Genomic DNA, 26,803 nt, shown 5'->3' on the forward strand with positions numbered 1-26,803 from the left:
TAATGCATAGTAGAGTGAATATAGCAAATAATATTGTTTCATAATTATACAACCTACAAAGAGGTTACATCTTAATTATCCCCACCATACAAAAGAAATAACAATTATGTGAAATGATAGATGTACAAATTTTCACTACATCAGCAATCATGTCACAACCCTTAAATGTATCAGACTAACGTGATTTACATCGTAAATTTACATAGTATTATATGTCAAATACATTTTAATGAAATTTCTTTAAAATTAAAAATACATGAAATACAGCAGCAGTCTGCCAGGTGTGAAAGAGGCAAAAACAAAGAACTATATTATAAGGTGGGCAGTGCTGTGAACAAAATACATGAGAGCAGAGTTGAAAAGCCCTTCGTCATGCCCAGCAAAGAGAAAGAGATGGTCAAAGAAGTATTCAGAGAAGAGGTTACATTTGTGCAGGCTATTAAAGAGCAAAGAGATAGAGCAAAGACTTTAATGGAAATGAAGAAAGTGTGAGCAAGACCAAAGGTGGATAAGAACAGAGCTTGTTTGGAGAATGGCCAGGATGTGTGGAGAGACTAGAACAGGGCGGGACCAGCCAGTGAGCAGCAGGAAATGGCACTGGAAAGGGGGTCAAGGCCGAGAGCACAAGGTCTTGAATGCAGGAGCTCTTGAATGCGGGGGCTCTACTCTGTTGGCCACATAATCCCCAACAAGGTGTATGGCCAGAAAAGAACACCACTGTATCTTGGACAGATGATTAGTACAGCAGGGAGGCAGCTGGACTGAAAGCAAGAAAGCTGGGGTGGGGGTGGGGGTGGTTATGGCCTGAACTAGGACAATGGACACGAGGAAGGGTTCCAGCCTCCAGAGACTCTCACAGCACACACACCATTTCCAGATTCATGGATCTGTGTCTGAATGGGGGAGCTCAGGTGTTCTATGTCTCATCCATCCAGTCCCTACCACAGCTCATAAAGCCAACCTTAAAATGAACTTTTCTGTGGCAAAAGGTGAACAAATGACTTTTGAGAGTTTAGAGATCCTGGTATCTCTTTAAACACACACTTAATAAGGATTTTGTCTTTGTTTGCTCCAACCTTAATGTTGGCATCTGTGTGACACCATAAACTGAATTATCTCTGCTTTATGAGAAGACATTTTAGCAGCATCGGGCAGAGTGTGACATTCTTCAACCATTTGCCACCACTTTGAAATGCCTGATGTTATTTGGAGCTGAGGCCATGGCACACTTGCTCCTAGACCTCTTTGCTGAGCTTGCAGGCAGAAATGCCGTTTGGAGGGTTTATATGTTTGAACAAGGAAAATAAATGCTTGCTTCTGGATGGAAAACAAACGCTACCCTTTATACTCTAAAGTACATTGTAAATTGCTGCAACTCTGTGATTTTTTTTTTTTTGCAACTCTGTGATTTACAAGCATCGAGTGACACCCCCCCCCAGCTTATCTGATTCTCTTTATTTTCTGCCACATTATTCAATGGATAAAAAGTAAAACAAATTATCAAAACTTTATAAGACGAAGATATACTGAAGATTCATTTTTGCAGTCCCTAAAAGACAAAGTGGTCAGAGTTATTATTGGTGTGGAAGTGAGAACATGAGTGATTTTTTTTCTTGTCTTTATTTTTCTTGTCTTTAATAAGTGGTTTTCTAAAGCCACTCTTTGCATGTGTTGAATATATTACATTTTCTTAATTGAACTTTATGAATGAGCAGCCCCAATTAAATTCCCAATCTGACTTTCAGAGGTAAGATCTCTTCTGGAGAGGTCCAGTTCTCCAAGCCAGGGCCCCTCAAATTCCAGGAGAACCCTGGCCTCTTACCTTTTCCACAGTCCTTGCATAATCTTTTGTGGATGAAGTAAATTCTGCTTCAACAGGATAGGAATTCAGAGTAACACCGTTTTCTCAGTGAGAAGAAATTCAGTGCTGCCAATCCAGCTCAACCACATTTAACTCGCAGTTTGTTTTGGGTTTTGTTTGGTATTTGTTGTTGTTGTTTTATTTTTTTCCCAAACAGTCACTTGTGGTTTGAGGACAAAGGGCAAGTATGCTCACATTACCCTTGGCACTGGAAATTATTGGCTCCTGCAGGGTCGCTTGGCAATGCTGTGTGAAATGATTATAACCTCCATGCCCTTTGGGCCTAAATCAACTCCAGGAAATTTAAAGTAAGGAAACAAAAAGGGGGATTAGTAGGGTATGTACGAAGATGTTCACATCGGTACAACACTAAGAAGCAATGGAACTAGCCTAAGTGTTCAACAATAGTGGATTTATAAATCCTGGTATAATCTGTGATACTTAAACTTTACTTAGACAAGACAGTGAGACCCCGTCTTCACTGAAACATTTCCTTGGTTTTTGTAAGACCAAGATATACTAAATAAAGATTCTTTTTTGTAATCCCTAAAAGTTGAAATGGTCAGAGTTGTTATTGGTGTGGAAGTGAGAACATGAGTGAACTAGGATATGGCCTGAACTAGTATATATGTATATGTATATATTTTAGCTCATGGATATAAGCTAAAAATGTCAATGGATTTAAAATAGTTTATGGGGTGCCTGGGTGGCTCAGTTGGTTAAGCATCTGCCTTTGGCTCAGGTCAGGATCCTGGGTCCTGAGATCCAGCCCCACATCTGGCTCCTTTGTCAGCAGGGAACCTACTATTCTCTCTCTATCTGCTGCTCCTCCTGCTTGTGCTCTCTCTCTCTCCATCAAATAAATAAATAAAAATTATTTTAAAAATAATAAAATAAAATAAAATATTTTAAAGAGCAACTACTCTAGGAAGTTGAGGTGAGGCAGGAAATAGAAGTAGGCTGGAGGCCTGCTTGTTTGTGCCCCTACCCCCAAACCACCTCTGAAAACTTCACAGGGCACTGGGAAGCAACATGAAAACCACTGTGGCATCCTTTCCGTCATCACTACAAATAAGTGTGTAGCCACATAAACAAAATATTTGAGATAATGTGTATAAAGTAACATTGAGCAGGAGGAGTGCAAAACACCCACACTATCCACACCTCTGCACATATAATTGTATAAATGTGAGTAATTAGGAAGATTGGAAAGATGGTGTATAGATGAATATAATAGGCCTTACTGTTGAAGGTTGTTTTAGGAACTTACACCTCTCCTTAGTGGAAAGGCATTTATCAAAGTCAAGATTAGCACTAATGCTTTAAGCAATTAGCTCAGCCTTCCTCAACATTCCCATCTGTGAGATGGGAATCGTTACAGTATTTGTGTTGTGGGGTGACTGCGAGCCTCAGATGAGTTGTACACAGTGCTCAGAACAAGTTTTATACAAATTTTAGCTGTCCGTGGTAATACTGTCCTTCCAGCAACCCAGTTGTAAACATTTTTGAGGGAAAAGGAGAAAAATTTAGATTTAGTCTATCGGCTTGATTTTGGCACAGCACAGTAAATGCCCACCCACACTGGCTCTAGACGGCTGCCCCTGAGCTAAGGCTCCCCACAGCTGTGGAAAAATCCCAGAAAACAGTGGCGAGGACTGTGTGTAGGTCCCTATGCCTCCACTTCTTACATACTTGGTAAAAATAGCTCTTTCCTTCTGGAATCTATAATGTGATTCACAAAATCAGCACACCTCAAGTGCCATTCTTCTTGCATATATACTGAATTTACTTCAGGCTGTATATTTTCATGTACTCTGATGCTCTGTCCACGCACAGATCAGAGAAGCTACTTTTAAAAGATTCCAATATTTAAGTACATTGACCAAATCTTTAGTGGGCAGGAAAGATCTGCATCTACATAAATGTCTTCTGCCATATAAAAATAAGGTCAGTAGGATGCTGTTGGCTAACGTCCCCTCTCTACCCTCCTCATCCAAGCCTCTAATTTCTAAGGCTGATTCTGTTGTTTCAGCCTTCAATCAGCGTAGCAGCTTCTTAAATACAGAAGTAGCATTTATTTTTGTATTAATTTCAATCAGTTAATCAGCAGACCCTACTGCGTTACTTGGTGTCTAAATATGTTGATTAAAGCCTAACAATTTTTGTAAAGCTACTCACTTTTGATATGGTATTTTAAAAATGCTTCCAGCTTATGTTTTCAAGAAAGCAATCTCTGGATCCCCCTCCCAACCCTGCCCCTTTTTTCTTTAGAACTTTTTTAAAAACTTTCATATGAAAAGTACCGTACATTAGCAGCAACATCTAGTGTCTGAATTTGGCAGTGCTCGATGGTTCATACTTGTATCTCATACATTGACAGATTATGCTCATGCAAACAATAAGACTTATTACGTATGCCAGGACCTCTCATAATTCCTCTAAGTGCCTAATCTCATCTAAGACGCACAAAAATGTTTATTTTGATGCTAGCTCTGCATGTGCACGTGTGCACATGTGCATGGATTAGAAAAGTAAGGCCTGGAGAAGTGAAGACACTTGCCCATGCTCACAAGCCAGGGCACTTCACCCTCCTTCCTTCCTTCATGGTCACTGCCCTTCACCACCAATCTAAAAACATGCAGGAAAAAAGTGCTCAGATTTGACCTTGATGATTCAGTTGCAAGAGGGTAGGACCAGAAACCCCAAGGCTTCTCAAAAAGAAAAAAAATATTTATCTTTGAGGGAAGACAAAGAAAAAAATTACTTTTTAAATTTTTCTTTAGATTTTATTTATTGATTTGACACAGAGAGAGAAAGAACACAAGCCGGGGGAGCAAGCAAGGTGCCCCGCTGAGCAAGGAGTCCAATATGGGGCTCCATCCCAGCACTGTGGGACTCAATCCCTGAACCCTGGGATCACGACCTGAGCCTAAGGCAGACGCTTAACCCACTCAGCCATCCAGGCGCCCCTACTTTGTTCTTATACAAGAAAGCAGTAACCTGATTTCTCTAGAATCCTAAAGCTAGAAAAATCCTGTTCATGCTCCCATGACTTTTTTTTTTTTTTTTTAATAAAATGTGTTTTTGGATTCCCCTTATTTTGGGAATAGCCTCTGAGGAATGGAAGTATGTGGGTGATGGAAGGTTATACAGGTGATCTAAGGGAAGAAAGCCAAACTGCGCAAGGCAGTAGACTGTCTTTAATGAAATCTCCCACCCTTGAAGGCAGCAGTGTAGTCCTGACCCAATAGAAAACCTAGACTTTAATGAGGATTGAAGAAAGAATACAAGCTTGTTTCCAAAGGCCACTGTGAATCTCATTAAGAATGAGGCAAGTGAAAGAGAAGGAGGGTGTGGTAAAAAAGACAAAGAGACCTTTGTAAGAAAGTTTCTGATAAGAAAGCTTTTAATAAATAAGGCCTCCACATCTACTGACAGAGCGTAAGCATTGCTTAAGACCTCAATCTAGTCCATTTCCTTTGCAAAGAAGGAGAACAACATTCACAGATGGGACTCTACCCCATCTGAAAACATAGGAAAGGGGTACCTGGCTGGCTCAGGGGGTTAAAGCCTCTGTCTTTGGCTTGGATCGTGATCTAAGGGTCATGGGATCGAGTCCTGCATCAGACTCTGCTCAGCAGGGAGCCTGCTTCTCCCACCTTTTCTCTCTTGCCTGCCTCTCTGCCTACTTGTGATCTCTGTCTGTCAAATAAATAAATAAAATCTTAAAAAAAGAAAACATAGGAAAGGATGACATATTTATAGAAGAGAAGGGTGACCCAGCATTAAAGCAAACTTGACTCCAGGATATTTACATCCAAATTTGCTTCCACCACTTTCCCTGGTTTTGTGCTAAATAGAGGTATACAACAGAGGGCGCATACAAAAACGTTTACTATTAGTGAATACTTCCTCAGCCTTCGCTCCCCTGGCAGCGGCACATACAGGGCCCAGTGGAATCTGTATGGTGCCCAGAGGATTAAGCAACACCCAGAGCAGGTGGCAGAGATGCCCCCGGAGGGATTGGTGGCCAGAAGATGCTCCTGGGGGAGGAGAGAAAAGTGTAAGAATAGAAGAAATGACAGCATGAGTCGACCTGTCTTATTCATGAGCACCAATGAGACACTCCGAGCACCAATGAGACATTCCCTGGAAACACGTAGAAGTAAAGGAGGAGTGGGAGTCTTTGGAAAGTACTGGAATCCGGCACTAGCAGAAGAGAGTAAAGCAATGATTATGCGTTTCAAAGACCGGTGGTGCCAGATCTGGCGCTGGCCCGTCCACTCCCTGGAAGGTAAAACGGCTTTTCTTTTCCAGCAGCACCACCTGGTGGTTAACAGGAGGAACAACTCATGGCTGTCCAACTTCCTATTTCACAGAGATTATCCTCACATAAATTTTTTAGTTTAGATTTTCTTTAATACCTGTAAAAATGCTCTCATTCTTCTTCTGTGTATTCTCCCTTTCAAACACCATTGACTGCAAGAACATCGTTTCCCTTCTCACCATTCTCTCCTGTGCTTCCTTCCTCTTCGTGTCTCACTCAGGCAGCGCTCTGGAAGATGAGGAGTCCGGGGCAAAGCGCCCACCTGAGTTTGGAAATATGGCATCTATTAAACTGAGTGAGCGTCTTTGAGTGAATCAACTACTTGACAGGAAATGTATACCTTTGAACACTGCGTGAAAACTTTTAGAAGCCTTTTGAATTACTAAAGCACTCCTGAAAATAGTCTGTTAATATGTATGTTGCTGCATCAACTCACATCTTGAAGACTGCAATATATTTTTTAAAGTTTTCTGGGGTGCCTGGGTGGCTCAGTCGGTTAGGGAGCTAAACAGCTGTCTTGAGTTCAGGTCATGACCTCAGGGTCTGGGATTTGGGCTCCCCACTCAGTGGGGAGTCGGCTTGTCCCTCTCCCTCTGCCCTTCCCCCATCTCAAGCTCTCTCCAGGGCTCTCTCTCTCTCTCTCAAATAACTAAATAAAATCTTTTTTTAAAAATCTCTAAGAAAGAACGCACATTATATAGAGTAACAAAACTGACATGTAATTTTACACCTGGCTTTCTACAGAACCACGAAACTAATCCAGAAAAACAAATTTATTTTGTGAATCTCTGTTATTTTATTTATTTTTCTTATTGAGATATAACTGATGTAACATTGTAGAAGGTTTGAAATGTACAATGTGTTGACTTAATACATTTATATATTGCAGTATGATTCCCACCTTAGATATGCTAACGCCACTCTCACATTACATAATTATCATTACTTTTTTTGCGGTGAGAACAGTTAAGGTCTAAGCTTTAAGCAGCTTTAAGTTGTAAAATACAGCCCTGTTGTCTTTTCATCACTAGACTGTGAATTTGATCTCCAGAACATATTTATCTTCCAGAAGTAAACTTTGATGAACTGTACTATTTTATTTTTTAATTTTTTAAAAAAAATTTTAACTTTTCAAACTGTGTTGTTTTAAATATGCATGAAAATATATTCATTTGTTCACTGAATAAATATTTACAGATGTCTAGCATGTGCCATATTAATTATAAATATATATTTATAGATGTCTAGCATGTCTAGCATCAATATTTAGATGCTGGAAACACTGGCTAACAAAATAAAAACCCTGTTCTTAGGAAGGGCACATTCTAGAAAGAACAGCGGATGGATGACATTAGAAATAAATACCATTATGGTAGGTTCAGTGCAGTGACAAAAACAGCCAAGCAAGGTAAGGAGAAAGAGAGTAACAGAGGGCTAATTCAGAGAGTAGGGTCAGGGAAAGCCTCTTTGAGGAGGTGACACCGGAATGATTAAGGAAGTGATCTGTGAAGAGATCAGGGAAGGCCATTCCAGGTGAAGAGAATCTCAAATGTGAAGGCTTGAAAAGGCCCGTTGGCAAAATAGCCAGCGTCTGCCCAGGAGTGCAAGGGGTGGGACACCGGAGGAGAGCAGGGGACAAAGGCAGCAGCCGGCACAGATCACAGGAGCCCTCTGAGCCATCGTCAGGCTTTGGCTGTTATCCAGAGCGTGAGGAAGTCACTGAAGTGTGGAGCTCAAGGCAATGAAGCCCTCAGAGCTACTCTTCAAAGACTCACTCTGGCCGCTGTATGGGGAAGACTGTGGGGGCAAGACCAGAGCCAGGACACCAGTGGGGAGCCGTATTTTAAGAGCAGAGTCTGTAGCACTTGCTAACACGTTAACATGGTTTCAAGAGAGGAGTGAGATGATTCTGTTGTGAGTAACTGGTGGTGCCATATAAGGGATGAGATGGGAAGGGGCTTCTGGGTGGCTCACTCGCTGGGCGTCTGCCTTGGGCTCAGGTCATGATCCCAGGCGTCCTGGGATGGAGTCTCACATCCATCGGGCTCCCTGCTCCGTGGGAAGCCTGCTTCACCCTCTCCCACTCCCTCTCCCACTCCCCCTGCTTATGTTCCCTCTCTCTCTGTCTCTCTCTGTCAAATAAATAATTAAATTTTTAAAAAAAAGAAAAAGAGAGAGAGAGGGAGAGAGATGAGATGAAGCCCTGGGAGAGTGGGGGTTGCAGGGAAAAACACAGGAAGGCACGTGGACTCGAGGGATCTGTGTGGAAATGTTCGTTGTGAGATGTGTCAGGAATCCCATGGAGTCGTCTTCTAGGCAGTTGGATGTATTAGACTTTCAGGGAGAAGTTGGGGCTGGAGATATAAATATGGGTATCATCAGTATATTTAAATGTTGTTTTAAGTCATAGGACTAGAAAAAAATCACCCAAAGAGAAGGTGAAAAAAAGCACCTGGAGAGGAGGGAAGAAACTAGGAAGGATGTCTCAGAAGAAAAGTGAAGAGATAGAAGCACATACATGTACATGCCTGTGGGGGTGTGTGTGTAGGTGTGAATGTGTATATGTATCTATGTATGAATGTATGTGTAACTATCCAGTATATTCATGTCAAGTAAATAATTAAATTCATAACTAAGAACTTAGTATTTCTGATTCTTTTTTTTAATATTTTATTTATTCATTTGACAGACAGAGATCACAAGTAGGCAGAGAGGCAGGCAGAGAGACAGGAGGAAGCAGGCTCCCTGCTGAGCAGAGAGCCCCATGTGGGGCGCAATCCCAGGACCCTGGGATCATGACCGGAGCCAGTCAGAGGTTTTAACCCACTGAGCCACCCAGGGGCCCCTATTTCTCTGATTCTGTGACGCCAAGACTAAAGGAGAATTAAGAAAGGTAGGAGAGAAGAAGATATTTTGTTGGCTTTGATTTATGACTTAATTAGAGAATATTTGCATATAACTTTCCTAAATGAAGTTATTATAGAACAATAGCATGTGATTAAATTTTGCCAAGACATTTGAAAGATACTGTCTGACCTGGTGATAAAATGACACATTTATAATAAACATCAGTTATAGGGACTAATTAAAGAATTAATCTGTAATTGGACATCAGCAATTAATAGATATGAGAGAGTTCCTTTATTAAAAATATTTCAATATTTAAACCTTCTCAATCTTACTGATTTTTAAGAAAGATACATTTTCACTGTATATGACAAGGAGTTCTTGCTTGGATAGGAATGAAATGTATCCTAATTGTAAGGAAAATAAAGACAGCTCTCTTTTCCTTTCTTCCTAAATATTGGCTAGAAAGTCAGGTTTGGCTCTGTGTTTTCTTAATAGAATCCTTTAAGTAAAAGAATAACTGGGGCTCAAATTTCACACTCCTGTGACCAGTGAGCAAATTCAGCTTAAACTGTGCCTCTGTGTAGCTGCAAAGCACACAGAACCCTCCATTGTTTAAGGAAGGAGCACTTCAAGCTTGTGTTTGTCCAAGCTCCAGTTTCTACAGGGAAAAACACAGAAAGTATATCAACCACACAACAAATAAAAGGAGCAAATAGATGTGGATTTAAGAACTGTTTTTTCACTGCTTGATCTCAGGATGTCCAAGGAACAGATGGAGAAACCCAAGCCAGAAGAGTCGCTGTGCCAAGAGAAAGGGGCTCTGTGAGGGACATGATATTCGGGAGACCCCTGGGGATCAGGGCTCCAGGAGTTTCATGCATCCCAAAGATTTTCATTATGTAACAACCCTGAAAATTGTCTTCAGAAGTTTTTATCACTGCACGACCGCTGCTTCGTCATGGATTAGTGATGGGTCTGACTCGTATTTCTCACAGCCAGTGCCACTATCTGCATCCCTGATTTCGCTCTTCTGCTTCTCGTCCCAGCTGGCTGAGAAAACAGTGCACCTACCTACATCAAAAGCCAAAGTTTCCCTAAAAGAAAATTCCCATGAAAAGAAACAGGATGAAACAAAGAAACTATAGGGCCATATTGAATTCTTGTAGGTACGCTGTCTCGCTTTCTTTGTGTTCTTTTTTATCCATTCATTGAGTAGAAAATACCATTTCCAGTCCTTGGGGAGTTTTTCTGGGACCTTTCCAACAAAAACTTGAGAATAAGGAAAGGAAGTTTAAAATTCTGTATATCAGGGGCACCTGGGTGGCTCAGTGGGTTAAAGTCTCTGCCTTCGGCTCCGGTCATAGTCTCAGGGTCCTGGGCTTGAGCCCGCATCAGGCTTTTCCCCGCAGGAGGAGACTGCTTCCTCCTCTCTCTCTCTCTGTCGGACTCTCTGCCTACTTGGGATCTCTGTCAAATAAATTAAAAAAAAAAAATCTGTATATCAGCTAAAGAGCTCTAAGTGTTGGGCTTTGTAATCTGTACATTATGGATAAGAACAGACATTTTAAGACTCTTCTTAAAGGGCAGAATGACCCTCAGATCTGAAACTCTTACTGGGTGAATGCTGACACGTTGAAAGAAAGGATGTACCAACTAGGGAAAAGGTTGATTTGTCACACACACACACAAAAATTAGAAAATGAAAACTACAAAGGTATATAATAATAGGGTTTATCTAAACATGACCCAATGTTGAGAAACCATTTGCCAACAGATCGAGTATTTTAGTCCTCCTGACAAAATTATCCATATTTTGGAAATAATGGCTAGGAGATACAGCCAACAAAATTCCCTTTTTATCGTCTCACTTTGAAAATCACCCCTTTTAGTGAGCTGGTTGTGTTAAAACTATTCCAGGTCTGCTGATAAAAGACTTGTACTTCTATTTATCTTCTTTGTCCCGAATTCCATACTTGCTGAGCAAACACAATTTGGTGTTCTCTGTGTGGTGACCTTCCTAGTGGAATTCAATAGATGTTCTTTGACTATAATCATGTGCTCTGAGTGTTTCAACTCGTATGAGATGCAGACAACACTCTAAATTGATAACTTGACTTTGTTGCTTTATACTGTCAAATTTGTGACCTCACTTATTATGAGTCTGCACCTGAAAAGGGAATTCATTGCAGTAACAAAGTAGACTTCTAACTTTGAAGGCGTGGCTCCAGACCTGGAGAACTTTATTAAGGTATATGAACTTAGGAGACTCCTTAGAAAGTAGCCATCTGGCCTACATGTAGCCATGTATACCCTCTTGCACTGCTATGACCTGGCAAGAAAGCTGCATTGTAACTCATGTGCCAAGATAAATTATTGCTCTTTTCCAAGAGAAGAAGCAAGAACTGGAAGGCAGGGCCCTGGGGAGGTAATACCCTAAGGGTAGAAGAGAAGGGATTAGGGGAAGGGAAAGTTCCATCAATCTAAAAGATGAAACTGGGAAAGGATAAAGAATCCTGGAGTTCATGGTCAGAACCATCCCATAATACACAAAAGGGAAAAGACAAAGGGCTGAGCGGAAATTGTTCAAAACTGAGGGCTTATGGCAGGAGGAATGACAGCAGGAGTAGGTAGGAAATTTCCATCAGCAGAACCCACGGAACTATGAAATCGGGACTTCAGGTGACTACAGTAAGTCATTTGGACTTGAATTCAAGAAGTGACCCAAACTTAGAGGAAATTACATTGTTCCTTCAGCACCTAAACAGGAATGAGTGCAAGTTGCTTGGCCTTAGATCTGATGTTGAGCAGTAAGGAGGACATCTGGAAGTACCTGAAGTAGCATGAATAATCCCATGTCAAATAATGTGAGACTGTGTGACTAGAATTTACCTTTTTACATCTCAGTAATATGTATGCATATCCATATCTGGTTTTATTTTAGCATTAATAGAACTTAACTATTGTTTACTAGATCTGATCACAACTTTCTTACTTACTTTTTTATTTAGGATGGGATCCCGATCATGGCATTGTCCACGGGGTCAACTCTAAATCCTTTTGGTCTTGGGATCCTTTACTCTTGAAAGTTACTGAAGACCCCAAACAACTTTTGTTACTATGGCTTATAGCTATTGATAGTCACTGTATTAGAAGTAAAAGTGAGAAATTATGAAGTATTTATTGGGGCCCCAGGGTGGCCCAGTGGGTTAAAGCCTCTGCCTTCAGCTCAGGTCATGTCCCAGGGTCCTGGGATGGAGCCCGGCATCAGGCTCTCTGCTCAGTAAGGAGCCTGTTCCCCCCCACCCCACTCCCCACCTGCCTCTCTGCCAACTTGTGATCTCTGTCTGTCAAATAAATAAATAAAATCTTTCTTAAAAAGTGTTTATTTATTCATTTCAAGATGATGGATTCATATAATGAATAATAAGTGAACATCACAGATTTTATGAAAATAATGTTTTATAAAACAAAAAATGTAGTGAGTGCCACTTGCAGTTTTGTAAATCTCTCTAATATCTGGCTAAATAGAAGACAGCTGGATTCTTATATCTGTTTCTACATTTAATCTGTCATGATAAGCTGTTATGTTTGAACTACTTGAAGGAAACCCAGCTTCACACAGATTCGTAGCTGGAAAATGGAAGAGTTGAGGCGCCTGGGTGGCTCAGTTGGTTAAGCGTCTGCCTTTGGCTCAGGTCATGTTCCCAGGGGCCTGGGATTGAGCTCCGCATCCGGGTCCCTGCTCAGTAGAGAGCCCACTTCTTTCTCCCTCTGCCCCCAACCCCACTTGTTCTTTCTCCGTCTCTCAAATAAATAAATTAATCTTAAAGAAAGAAAAGAAAGGAAGGAAGGAAGGAAGAAAGAAAGAAAGAAAAAATGGAGGAGTATATTAAAAGCCTTTTTGGATAATTGTGGATATTCTTCTTTAGTAAAACACCAAAATTTAACAATATCTTCTTAAAATATTTTCTTAAAAATTACATAAAAGTAGACTGTATGAATAAACTCTTCATGCTTTATTCTACTAAAATATATGGGTCTATCTTGCATTGCAAATAGATATTTTATCTGTGCATGAATTTGTAAAATCATGCACTGTTTATTTAGAAAATATTGGTTCACCAAGTTATGCATATCTTCAAAGTGTTGGCACAATTTATTATACAATATCAAAAAAAATCACATTTAAAAAAAATTACCACTGCTCTCACCAAAAGTATCTTTAAGCATTGAGAAGCTGGCATGCTTAAAGAGCAGATATGTTTATCAAAATCCTAATTTTCCCTTTAAAGTTCTAATTTTATGATTGCCAACAAATGCCTTTAGTTGTTTTTCTTGAAATGAGAAGCTCACTTTGCTCATTTCCAAGAAAATATTTGCCATTTATCCAAGTCTGAGTATCCAGTTTGTCAGTTGCTCTTTTAAGTAGAAATGATGCTCAATGAAAAGAGTGTTGGGCTCTTGGCTGGCTCAGTAAGTCTTGGTCTCTTGGTTATGGGTTCAAGCCCCACATTAGGCATAGAGCTTACTTAAAAGAGAAAAGAAAAAAAAAAAAGGATGTCTAACTCAATTTGCAGCTCAAACCTTTGCATAAATGCTTTCCCGAAAGAAAACTGCAGCAAAAGTTCTCGCAAATTTTCCATTATGTTACACCAAATAGTAAAAGAATGTGTACTCGGGAATTGAGAGTGACTATTAATGTTAACCTAACTTTCAATAATATGGGTATAATTAATAATTTTTACTTAACAACAAGGACATTCTTAAGAAAAATTGGCATTTTAAAACTGTACGTGGTGGTACAGAAAAAAAAATGACTATGGTCACCATTACTGCCACAGCCTCAATCATGCTAAGAAACAAGCAATTTTAACCATCAGTGCAAATGTCAAAGCCGTGGACAAGGCAATGGCGGACAGGCACAGCATGAGAGAGAGAACCCCAGGCAGGCTCTATGCCCATCAAGGAGCCCGACAGACAAAGGGCTCAATCCCACAGCCCCAAGATCCCATCTGAGCCACCCAGTTGCCCCATTATATTTTGGTACTATTATAAAATAATTTTGACTTCACTGACCTCCTAGAAGTGTCTTAGGGGTCATGGGGGTCTGCAAAGCATTTTGAACCTCACTGGTCCATAGCACAGGTTATGGAAGAAAATTATCTGGTTGTCCAGATGACGGCACTAGAAGATGGAAAGAAGAGGAAAGAAAGGACCGTGGCCCTAACAAGGAAGGGCATGATGTGTTTGGAGACCCTCCTGAGGGAGGGCGTGCCCATTTAATCACAATGCAACAACTATAATATATACCTCTACCCCCTTTTGTCTTGCATTACTTTCACAACTAACTAACTAACTAACATTTCCTGAGGGAACAAACCGCTTGAGTAACCTAAGGACACTTGTTATTTCATCAAAGAATGGATTCCAAGATGTGCTAATTTTACATGTAATCAGAGTACTTATACTCATTCATGTTTTATTTATGCATGTTTGTATTTATTTATTTATTTTTAAAGATTTGTTTATTTCTTTTAGACAGGGCAAGGACAGAGCGGGGAAAGTGAGTCTCAAGCAGACCGCTTGCTGAGCGTGGAGCCCCACGTAGGGCTTGATAACACGACCACAAGCTCATGAGTTGAGCCGAAACTAAAAGTTGGCTGCGTAATGGAATGAGCCATCCAGGTGCCCCTCATATGTTCCTTTATTAATGCTTTCAACAAATACTTCCTGAGTCACCTGTAAAGACCGAGGCACTGTGAATCGTAGGCATGATCAATCCACATTGGTTGCTAGAAAGAGAAGGCTGAGAGAGATGAGGACAACAGCTAACAGAGACCTCTCTGCCCCCTTGGAACTGGAGAGAAGCCAGCAACAAACAGACCACAATGATCCGAATCCCACGGCCACCTGTGAGCCCTATGTGGAACACCGACTGAATTGGATCCACAGGGAGCTCCTCCTCCCTGAAACTGCCAGGTTTGCCAGTTCCAGGTTGGCTCCTTCGCTCTGCCAATCCCCATCCTTCCTCACTTCTGTGGGAAAGTATTGATTTATCACTGTATCAAAGCACTAGCAGGAAAACTTTTTAAAAAATCTTGTGCCCTTATTCAAATGTTGACCTTGCATTTGGCTTGAGAAATTTCACTCTCTTTTAGGTGGATAATGGTGATTTCCTGAAAGGTCTCAATGAGCTCGTGAGCTTTACTCTTTTAGACTTCTCTTCAGCCATTCATTCAGTACAGACTAGACATTTATTGTTTTTGCCACCCAGAATCTTTTCTCCCTTTCTCAGGTACTAGATCCCAGTTTCCTTTGCTGGAGCCAATCCTCCTCTGTTCTTAGTCTGTGTGGCTTGGGAAGGGGCCAATGTCTCCTGCTTCCCCAAACCGACGTTCTGTCTGCTGGCCATGATGTCTTAACTAAGGATGAGCACATGACTCAATCTAGGCAAATGGGAATGAAATCCAGAAAATGTGCTGACGTTTTCGAAGAAAGAAGGTCTCCTTTACTCTTGGTGTGATTTACAGGTGGTTTAGGTACAGAGGTGCAGGCTTCCAACCCTCCATTACGAAGGGACAGCCTGACTGCTAACGGAGCTCACAGAGGTAGAGACAGCCAAGAGGGAGGGATATTGAGGCCTGATCTTAGCCCCAGCTTCACATTACTGCTTTAGCCCTGTAGTGTTAGAGTTCCTATTGTTCTCAGACAGAAGAGTCTTCACTGATAATATCTCCCCACCCCCTAGTGCCAAATGCAAATCTACACAGAGAACTAGATAATCCAGTTTCCAAAATATCACACTTGCAAATCTTCATGCCTTTATTAATTTATCCGGAATTAATTTTTCCATCTTCTCCATGTTTCCTTATCACTCTACAGATAGCTGAACTTAAAATAATAACATTTCATATGTTGCAATTTATTTTTCTACTCATTTTAGATTTTGAGATAAGAGAAGGAGCCATGTCTTTTTTTTTTAATTTTTTTTTAAAGATTTTCTTTATTTATTTGACAGACAGAGACCACAAGTAGGCAGAGAGGCAGGCAGAAGGAGAGGAGGGAAGCAGGCTCCCCGCTGAGCAGAGAGCCCGATGTGGGGCTTGATCCCAGGACCCTGGGATCATGACCTTAGCCGAAGGCAGAGGCTTTAACCCACTGAGCCACCCAGGCGCCCCAGAGCCATGTCTTAATCATCCTAGTTTCCTCATGGTTAACTGTAAATTGTTTTTGTCCATTTAATTCACAGGGATGCCCATCGACATGCACTAATGCCATGATACATCAACTAATGCATTCTATTCACAATAGGTTTGCTACACATCAATTGTGGGGTGAGGTGTCAGGGTATAAGTAAGTATGAGACCTGTAGCCAAAATTGTGAAGTAGTTGGAATTCACCTTGATTATCCTAACACTCAGGTAATTGGCTGTCTTGTATCACGTTAACATTCCTTCTGTCACAGACTCTATTCCCACCAAAAACTATCTCATCCAAAGTCAGTTACCTTCAAGTGCAAATGACTGGTGGCAACTTAAACAATTATCCTCTGAGAGGATTATGCATTTTGATGGGTGTTGAAATCTTAATATAAAAAATTTAATCTTCTTCAGTAGGATTTGAATCGAGAGCAAGTTGTAGTTATCCAAGGCCCAGGATGCCTTCCCAGCCTCTGTAATAAGACCACTATTTCTTGGCTTACATTTTTGGCAGCCCCACTCTGAAGTATTAAAATTTTTTTTTTACTAACTATTCTATTCCATTGCCACTTATGGTGAAATGTGTATAGGTAAAGCTACATTTTCAATAACTTGTGTTAGAAATAAAGGAGTTCCTTATGAACAGCCCAGTGAGTATTTCAAGATGTATCTTGTTCTTCCTCTTTCTTTCCTTCCTGTTTCCTCCCCTTCCAGGTTCTTCCCTTCCCTTCTCTTCAGGAGTCAAGACAGCCCAGCACAGGATCTTACAGCCCAAGCTGAGTGAGAAGGGTATCCAAGCAATGTGGGGGTGAGAGGCTGGAGGCGGTGATGGGATACTGGTTACATGCAGAAGAACTGGCCAGATAAGTAAAGTGTTAAGGATAATGGAAGTCTGGTTTCTTAGTTTTGGAAAAGGGAATTACAGATATGGAAATAGGATGGGGCACCTAGAGGGCTCAGTCAGTTAAGCAGCTGACTCTTGGTTTCAGCTCAGGTTGTGATCTCAGGCTCTTGCGATCAAGCCCCACGTCATTCCCTGAGCTCAGCACAGGGTCTGCTTGAGGATTCTCTCCTTCCACCCCTCCCGCCAACTTGTGCTTTCCCTCTCTCTCCCTAAAATAAATAAATAAATCTTTTTTAAAAAATATATGGAAACGAAGAACTAGACTGAACCCTGAAGTGTTGCATTGAAATTGGACATATGAGTGTGATATCGATAAATATAGAAATATTGGTGTTGAACCTGTATATACACACTATGTTTGTGTATGTGTGTGTATTCCCAACTTCTGTCCATGTAGAGGATCTAGGAGTAGTAACACTCCAACAAAAATGAAATCATCTAGTATCCAGACTGGTTTTCTCAATACTATTCTCCACTTAAAGAAGCCAGGATTTCTTGAAGAAATGGTAGATCTCAAGCCTGGGGTATGGAAAGACTGAGATGAACCAGGAACATCAAACTGCTGTCAGAAAGTCAGGAAACAGGGACATGTCAAAAGGACACAGAAGTCATCCTGAGAGTGCTCCTACTGACCAAATTAAAAAAAAAATAATCGTGAATAAGAGCTGATAAATGATGGGGCACCTGGGTGGCTCAGTGGGTTAAATCTTCTGCTTTCGGCTCAGGTCATGATCCCAGGGTCCTGGGATGGAGCCCCGCATCAGGCTCTCTGCTCCACAGGGAGCCTGCTTCCTCCTCTCTCTGCCTGCCTCTCTGCCTACTTGTGATCTTTGTCTGTCGAATAAATAAATAAAATCTTTTTTAAAAAAGTTGATAAATGAGGTATTGTAATAATAGCAATAATGGTAACAGATTATAGCCCATTGAATAAATTAGGAATTGCTAAGTCCATGCTAGAAAAAAAATTAATTAAAGATTTAATGAGGAACTAGGTTTTTACATAGTCTCATGGCAAATCCTCACACAACTATTTGTTAATTTACAAAGGCTAAAGGAGTAATTTTGCAATGGAGAAGCTTAGCAGACACTGTCTTAACCCACTGAGCCACCCAGGCACCCCGACACTGTCTTAATCAAGTGATAGAAGTGAATAGTCTCTGCAAGAGGAAAAATCAAAATCGGTTGCTTAATATGATGGAACGAGAAGAGCTCAGCATCCAGTATTGCTTTTGTGATATTCCTGCCAATGGTACATAACCTGACTCTACTCACAAGGAAACCTTGAACAAACCTAAATGGGGAGGGGGGGCATTCTATAAAATAATTGGCTTATAATCTTCAAAAATGTCAAGGTAATGGAAACCAAAAGACTAAAGGATGGTGCCCAACTGAAGGAAACATGACAGCATGAACAAGCTATTCTCAAATGGATTAGGTGGTAATAATAATGCAATGTTAATCTTACGGGTTTTTTTGTTTTGTTTTGCTTTGTTTTTTCTTCAAGTTTTTATTTCAATTGCAGTTTGTTAACCTACAGAGTAATATTAGTTTCAAGTGCAGGATTTAGTGATTCAACAATTATATACAACACCCAGTGCTCATCAACCATTTAACACACCTAATCCCCATCAGCCATTTAACACCCCCCCCCACCTTCCTCCCTTCCAGCAACCCTCAGTTTGTTCTCTATAGTTAAGAGTCTGTTTTATGGTTTGCCTCCCCCCCCCATATGTTCATCTGTTTTGTTCTTAAACTCCACATGAGTAAAATCATATGGTATTTGTCTTTCTCTGACTGATTTATTTCCCTTAGCATAATACTCTCTCGCTCCATGTCATAGCAAATGGCAAGATTTCATTTTTTTTTGATGGCCGAGTAATAGTTCATTGTGTATATATACCACCTATTTTTTTAACCATTCATCAGTCAGTGGACATTTGAGCTCTTTCCATATTGACTATTGTTGATAATGCTATAAATATCAGGGTGCACATATCCTTTTGAATTAGTATTTTTTAATCTTTTGGATAAATACTTAGCAGTGCAATTGCTCTTTCATAGGGTAGTTCTATTTTTAACTTTTTAAGGAACTTCCATACCATTTTCCAGAGTGGCTGCACCAGTTTGCATTCCCACCAACAGTGTAAGAGAGTTTTGCTTTCTCCAATTCCTTGCTAACACCTCTTGTTTCCTGTGTTGTTGTTTTTAGCCATTCTGACTAGTGTGAAATGTTAGCTCATTGTGGTTTTGATTTGTATTTCCCTGATGATGAGCAATGCAGTGCATTTTTTCATGTGTCTGTTGGCCCTCTGGATGTCTTCTTTGGAAAAATATCTATTCCTGTGTTCTGCCTATTTCTTTACTGGCTTGTTTGTTTTTGGGGTGTTGAGTTTGATAAATTCTTTATAGATTTTGGATACTAACTCTTTATCAGACATCATTTTCAGATATCTTCTCCCATTTGATAGTGGTCTTTTGGTTTTATTGATTGTTTTCTTTGCTGTGCAGAAGTGTTTTGTTTTGATTTGGTGTCAACAGTTCATTTTTGCTTTTGTTTCCCTAGCCTCAGGAGATGTGTCTAGTAAGAAGTTGTTACACCCCAGGTCAATGTTCTATGTTCTATGTCAATATGCCTATGTTCTCCTCCAAGATTCTGATGCTTTCCTGTCTCACATTTAGGTCTTTCATCCATTCTGAATTTATTTTGGAATATGATGTAATAATGTGGTCCAGTTTAATTCTGCATGTTGCTGTCCATTTTTCCAAATAGCATTTATTGAAGAGACTGTCCTATTCCCATTGGATATCTTTCCTGTTTTGTCAAAGATTAGTTGACCACATAGTTGTGGGTTTGTTTCTGGGTCTTCTATTCTGTTCCTTTTATCTCTTTTTGTGTAAGTACCATACTGTCTTAATCACTACAGCTTTATGATATAAGTTGAAGTCTGCAAACACGATGCCTTCAGCATTGTTTTTCTCTTTCAAGATTGCTTTGGCTATTCAAGATCTTTTGTGTTTCCATAAAATGCTAGGGTTATTTATTCTAGTCTGTGAAGAATGCTGGTGGGATTTCAGTAGGGATTGCTGTAAATGTGTAGATTGCTTTGGGTAGTATAGGCATTTTAACAATATTTGTTCTTCCAATCTGTTAGCATGGAATGTTTTTCCATTTCTTTGTGTCATTTTCAATTTCTTCCCATAGGTATTTTATAGTTTTAGGAGTATAGCTCTTTTACCTCTTTGCTTAGGCTTATTCCTAGCTATCTTATGGTTCTTGGTGTGATTGTAAATGGCATCAATTTCTTGATTTCTTTCTGCTCGTTCATCACTGGTGTATAAAAATGCAATGGATTTCTGTACATTGATCTTGTTTCCTGTGACTTTAATGAATTTTTTGGTGGAGTCTTTTGGGTTTTCTACATAGAGTCTTTTGGTGTCATCTGCAAATAGTGAAAGTTTAACTCCTTTCTTGATGATTTGGATGCCTTTTACTTCTTATGGTTGTTTTAGTATATTGTAGTTATGTAGGACAATGTCCTCACTCATAGAAAATATATACTAAAGTTTGTGCGATGATAGAGCAAAAGCAGTTGGTGACTTACTCTTAAATAATTCATAAAAATATATACTATGTTTACATTTTTTCTGTGAGTTTGGGATTATTTTCTATATAAAAAAGTGTAAAAATATAATCTCATTCTGTGTCTTGTATATACGGGGGTCCCTGATACAGTTCAAAGTTTGTCTCATTTTCTTTATTGTGATTGAATCCAACTTAAAATACAAAATGTTTAATGAACATAAACCCAATACATGTGTGGGAAACAAGAGAGATCTATACTAGTATTTATACTCTTTAATCTTTTTAAGAGATCACAACTGCAGCATACACCTAGACCTTTCGCCCTTATGAGATAGATAAATTAACAGTCTTCAAGAGAATCGGTGCTGTGTAGATGTTTTTAGTCTACTTAAGTCCAATTTGTAGCACAGACCAATGCAATACTGTAGCAGAAACCATAAATTACAAAGTAATCACTCTCACACAAAGTAATTACAATCCTCATTACACAACCCTTCCAAAAGAACAATGTACTTTCTCTGAGAAAACAGACTTCTTTCTCCCACCAGGATAGTTCACAACATGCTTTCCCAAACTAAAGAAACACCCTTCCATTCAACACTGGTATTTTTAAAACCGTTAAAACATCTGGTTACACAAGTAGATTCAATAATTATACCTTTAAGAAGAAAGCATTTTTAAGAGATAAATTTATTTTACTTGCACTTAAAAAAAAGCATTTTTTAAGACATAAATTTATTTACTTTATTTTACTGAGAGTGCATTTAATCACAAGCAGAAAGATAATCGCCAAAGATATCAAATAAAAACATTTTAAAACATTCAGTTCATTAAATAATTACTAGATGGCCATCTCCTGCAAGGCTTAAGCTAGACGCTGTGAGGGAAAACAAAAACGGCCAAGGTACCAGCATTAGACTTCAGGAGTTTATCTTCTGCAACTGAGTCCAGCATTATTACACAATTTGCTGATACTCAGTTATCCTATCAAGAAGACTATGGCAGAATAATTTGAATTATCAAAATCTACATCCAGAGGAGGAATAGTGTCTGATACAAATTAACAAAAATCAAGGAAACTCGGCTAAACTTCTCTCAGATGACAGAAGTGTACCATGTGTTCAAGTCTTATATGTGGTTAATAGTGTCACGCCACTTGCACCAGAGAGAGCAAAAGGACGTTCACCACCCCCTTCACCAAAAACAAACAGAAATACACTAGGGACTATAGGTTAAAATGAATTACCAAGAGCCAGCTTACAAAATTACTTTTGCAATTGAGGGACGTGCATAAAAGGCGAGATGGGCTTTGCCAGGGAAATGGGTTGGAGGGTTTATGGATGGATTGTATATTTATATGAGACCCGAGTAAATATTTTCCACCACTTGGCAGAACAGTGACCTACACAGGATTGATCCCTGTTCTGTTGACAAAACACGGGGAAAAAGTAAGCAACCTATCCATCAGGCCCTTGGGCTTCTCCGCTTGCCAGGTACCTTCCAATCTGTTAGTTTCAAACCAATGCATTTAGTCAATTATTAATCTGTTTACCATTAACATTACCGCATGAATGTGATATAGGGCATAATTCATTGACGTTTATACAGTCACTGATATCCTGAGGGATTCCCAACAAAACTGGATGGGTTGATTTTGAGCTGTGGAGTAGACCCAGTGAGGATTATATCCCACCCCCCACCACGCTCTATTGTTCATCTAATTAAAGGTACCGTGCAATGGGGATCAACAGCGTAATCAGAAAAAAATTCATTTTAAAAGGAAATATTATCAACTTTTTATGAATTGGAATGATACCAAGACATTAAGCAGACTTGCTCATGTAGAAAAAGATATCACAATCTTGTCATTCTGGAGAAGATTTTAATTGTTTGACCAAACATTACTGAGAGATATGGCTGATTCAAACTCTAGGGCAAGGGAATATTTTTAATGGACTCGGAGGTTTTGCAACGCCTGCCATGTTTTCACGCAGGTTGAAGTAGATGCATGTTGTGGATCTCAACACACATCAACCAGTGTTTACTGTTTGAATACCCATGAGTGCAAGTCTGAGATGGATGAGTTGAGTTAGCTTGATTACAGAGATCTGATCTTCCTTGTGGTGCTGAAGCTCAGAGCAAAATGGTACCAATCAATAAGAATTCTAGGAAAGAGCTGTTTGGGGGGATTTTTGTGTTTTGTCTTCTCTTCACAGACCTGTTTGGGGTGGTCAGCTGGTGACAATTTTTAATGGAAAGAGGCTCTTACTTTTCGGCCCTTCAGAGGCTGTGGTGGGCGGTGATTGCTCAACAAAAAAGCCGCCGCCTCGCCCTCCGCCGTGCAGAGGAGAGTGCGGAATGTGGCCAGCTGTTAAAGAAAAGAACAGTGTTGGCTTCAGCACAGAAGGTCACACCAAGGTTGCCGAACTGCCCTCCACTGAAAGTTATGAAACATAGAACCTTTCCTCTACCAGGAACTAAAATATATTACCATAAAACTGTTCTAAATTATGAGTCATATATATAAGAAAACACCACTTCTGCTAAGTTCTCACCACTATACAAATACCTGTGGGTTCAAAAAATGAAGTACATAAGCACTCTTCATCTGAGGACAGAGGTAATATGAGGAAACAGAATGTGGTTCAAAGAGGACATGTCTAGGATTCAGAGAATGTCACCTACAAAGGCAAAACGGGACCATGGAAAAGTCACACTGTACTGGCTTCCAGAGATAAGTCCCAGTCCTCGGTCTGGCACCAGTTGGAATGCCTTGGGTGCTGGTCTTCAGTTACCTCATCAATAAAGTGAAGCATTGGGTTCTATGTTCTCAATAGGTAATAGTGCAATCACACCAAACACGTACTAGTACTCCAGTACCACAGAACCTCAATTTTCATGGCAACCTTGTGGTGTTCATCCTATAGAATATTGAGCTTTCAAGTACTGTTTTCGTTAAGCAATGATTTTGCTCTCACCATACTTGAGCCTTGAACAGCTAACTATGGTAAACGCTTGGATTGTTCAACCTCTGATAATGTTTAAATACAATTCTAGCGATATAGGCATATTTCTCATCCAAAGGGCTTAAATTTTCTTATTACAAAAAAAAATGCTGACTTGTCTTACAAACTCATACAACACACAAAGCATCAAGAAGAAAATAAAAATTACTGGTGATCACATCACAGGATATAATCACAGTTAACCTTATGGAGTACACTCTTCCAGATGTTTTTGTGTATACAAACACGTGAATGCACACACAATTTTTCTTATAAAAATGGCTCAACTATCATGCTCTTTTGAAACCTTATTTTTTACTTAATAGATATCCTATATATCTTTGTATGTCAATAAACATAAATCTACACTACTATTTTTAATTGCTGAAGTTCTCTACTCTAGGCATGTTATATAAATTATTTAACAATTCCTTGGTGAGTTAATACTATTTATCAAGATTTAGCACCAGTCTACAGTAGTAAAATGAAGACTGGGTAAATGTTCACCAAAAATGTATTACCAATTAACTCAACTATGTTTCTGGTGTTTCTTTTCCTATTTCACTTGAGCAAAGACAAATTATTAAATTATTGAGAATAAAATTCCTGCATTGGACTCCCAGCTCAGTAAGGAGCTTCTCCCTCTGTCTGCTGCTTCCCCTGCTTCTGCTCTTTCTCCAACCAAAAAAAAAAAAAAAATCTTTAAAAACTAGTCTCCATTCTCTAATCTATGCTAGTCATTTAATTGCAGAATCAAGCAAATTCACACTAAGATAGGGATACCTGGGTGGCTCAGTTGGTTAAGCATCTGCCTTTTCACCTCAGGTCATGATCCCAGGACCCTGGGATCAAGTCCCGCATCAGGCTCCTGCTCATTGGAGAGTCTGCTTCTCCCTCTACCCCTCCCCTGTTTGTGCTCTCTCTCTCTCTCTCATGTAAATAAATAAATCTTTTTAAAAAATTCACACTAGGACACATCTATTACATTTCCATCATCACCATTTAGTTGAAGACTAAAATATTTCTTGTACAGTACTAGCCAGTAGGGGAGGCAGAGGTGATGGAGGTCCTCCATAACTAGCAGGCAACGGTCTGTCAGCACACTCCACAGAGACAGGTTCATGCATCATATAAAGCAGCCATGTCTTTCCACAGGTGATACTTCGAGGGGTATAGATGGGCAAGATAAGACAAATATTTACAACCTACTATTATTCATATTTCATTAGACCGGATTATAGCTAGAGCCAGATGAGACTTGAATAATTCTCTGGGAAAGCCAAGCAGTGGAGGTAAATAAAATCTAACCTCTAGAGCCACAGGGAAAACACTCAGCCTTCTGCAGATCATGGGGATCAGGTCTGTCCAAAATGGCCTCTCCCAATGGCCATGCAGGAATCCCAAGGCCTGAATCAGGGCACCAGCTTGCTGGCCTCAGCAAGCACAGCTGGCCTCCCAGTGATGCTGCCCATTCCTCTGAAGAGGTTGGCTTTTTTTTTTTCTTAAGATTTTATTTATTTATTTGAGAAAGAGAAAGGGAGAGCAGGGGTAGGGGCAGGGGAGAGAGAGAGAGAGAAGGAGCAGGGAAAGGGGCAGGGATCCCCAGGATCTCAGGACTGTGACCTGAGCCAAAGGCAGATGCTTAACCAACTGAGCCACCCAGGCACCCACCCCCCACCCTCCTTTGAGTCCTCTGCAAGTTGGTCATGGCTCCCTACCTCCGTAACACCTTAACCTCACAGGAATTTCTCTAGTTCTTTCTCTGACCTGCCTGTACATTTTGGTGAGATTCATTGAGCCAATCCTGATGTCTCACCAAACTCCTTCCCTCTCTGGCTCTGGATCTCCCTCTGGATCACTCAGTCAGGCTAGGTAGCGTTGCGTCCGCCAGTCCCTGCTCAGATCTGCTTCTCTCGGCTCTGGCGTCCTTCACCACCGCACTAACCACCAACTTGCACACCGCTGGCTGGCCCTTACCAGTCTCGCCGCTCTCTGGGCCCCTGGGCTTCTTGCAGACAGAAAAATCTACCACTCTGTCACGAGGGCTGATAGCATCTACACGAGTCCTGGCAGGAGTCTCCCCAGATGAGCCTGAAGGCTGAGGAGGGTGTGATCTGTTTTGCTGGTTTTCTTGGCTCTAATACTGAAAATTTAACATCCTTATAGAGCAACCCTAGTAAGCAGAAATACTTTGTCTAATGTTTTGTAAATCGCTTTGCTTATGCCACTCTAGAGCTTAAAAGTCTAATAGTCCTCCACTCCCTCCCAAAGCTGGATAATAAAAGTAAAATGTCCCTTCCAGAACATGGTGGGCCAGGTATGGGACCAAGTCCCCTCACACACACCTCGTATCCCCATTTTAAAGATGAAGCACCTGAGGGACAGCTAAGAAGTTTCAGTAAAGAAGCTATCTGGCAAGTAAGTCCTACACTAAACACAGCACTATATTGCATCTCTATTTTTTATTTCTATTTTCCCCTAATCTCTTTTCATTAACCTTTTATTATGGAAACTTTCAAACACACATAAAGCTAGAAAGAGCAGCCACGTAAGCCACCACACACTCAGCACCCAGCTTCACTGTCAAGAACACACAGGCACCTTCACTGCATCCACACTCTCCTCTTCCCGCCTCCCCTCAGGCCCACCCTGGATTACTTTGAAACAAATCCTGAATATCATGTCTTTTTAGGTATAAACACTTCAAAATCGATCTCTAAAATAGGTAATATGTCTAACTCTAATAAGGCTTCCAAAACTAGTTAGCCTGGCTTCTGGAACCAGCAGGGGCCAACTGACTAGATTGTCTCTAATCAGAGACACTCGGAGCCCATTTTGTCAAGGGCGATCCCAGAGTACCTGAATGAAGAGACTTTGGGGAGATTCTTAAAACTTCAGGTTACCGATCCTTATCCCCAGACATTCTGTGTGAGAATTTCTGATAACGCCCAAGGATTCACATTTTTGATAAGCTTCCCCAGGTGATTGTTGTATACAATAGAGTCTGAGAAACTTAGGTACAAAGGCACCCACAATTTCTGCACCTCCTTTTCTTGCCTTTAGTTACGGTGTCC

The 26,803-nt window shown here is 40.3% G+C and overlaps 1 protein-coding gene across 2 annotated transcripts in view; it reads right to left on the reverse strand.

Moving 5' to 3' along the window:
- Window positions 1–6,308: 6,308 nt before the first annotated feature.
- Window positions 6,309–26,803, reverse strand: part of CA13 (carbonic anhydrase 13) — a 51,483-nt gene continuing 30,988 nt past the window's right edge. Inside the window, exon 7 of one of the 2 annotated variants that reach the window (XM_059166098.1) lies at window positions 6,309–6,450. In XM_059166098.1, coding sequence (XP_059022081.1) covers window positions 6,364–6,450 — 87 coding nt within the window. In that variant the 3' untranslated portion in view covers window positions 6,309–6,363. Of the gene's footprint in view, window positions 6,451–20,874; window positions 23,093–26,803 lie in introns of those variants that run through there. The other variant, XM_059166097.1, reaches the window with a different exon arrangement.

Source organism: Mustela lutreola, chromosome 3, assembly GCF_030435805.1.
Source record: "Mustela lutreola isolate mMusLut2 chromosome 3, mMusLut2.pri, whole genome shotgun sequence".
NCBI classification, from domain to species: Eukaryota; Metazoa; Chordata; class Mammalia; order Carnivora; family Mustelidae; genus Mustela; species Mustela lutreola.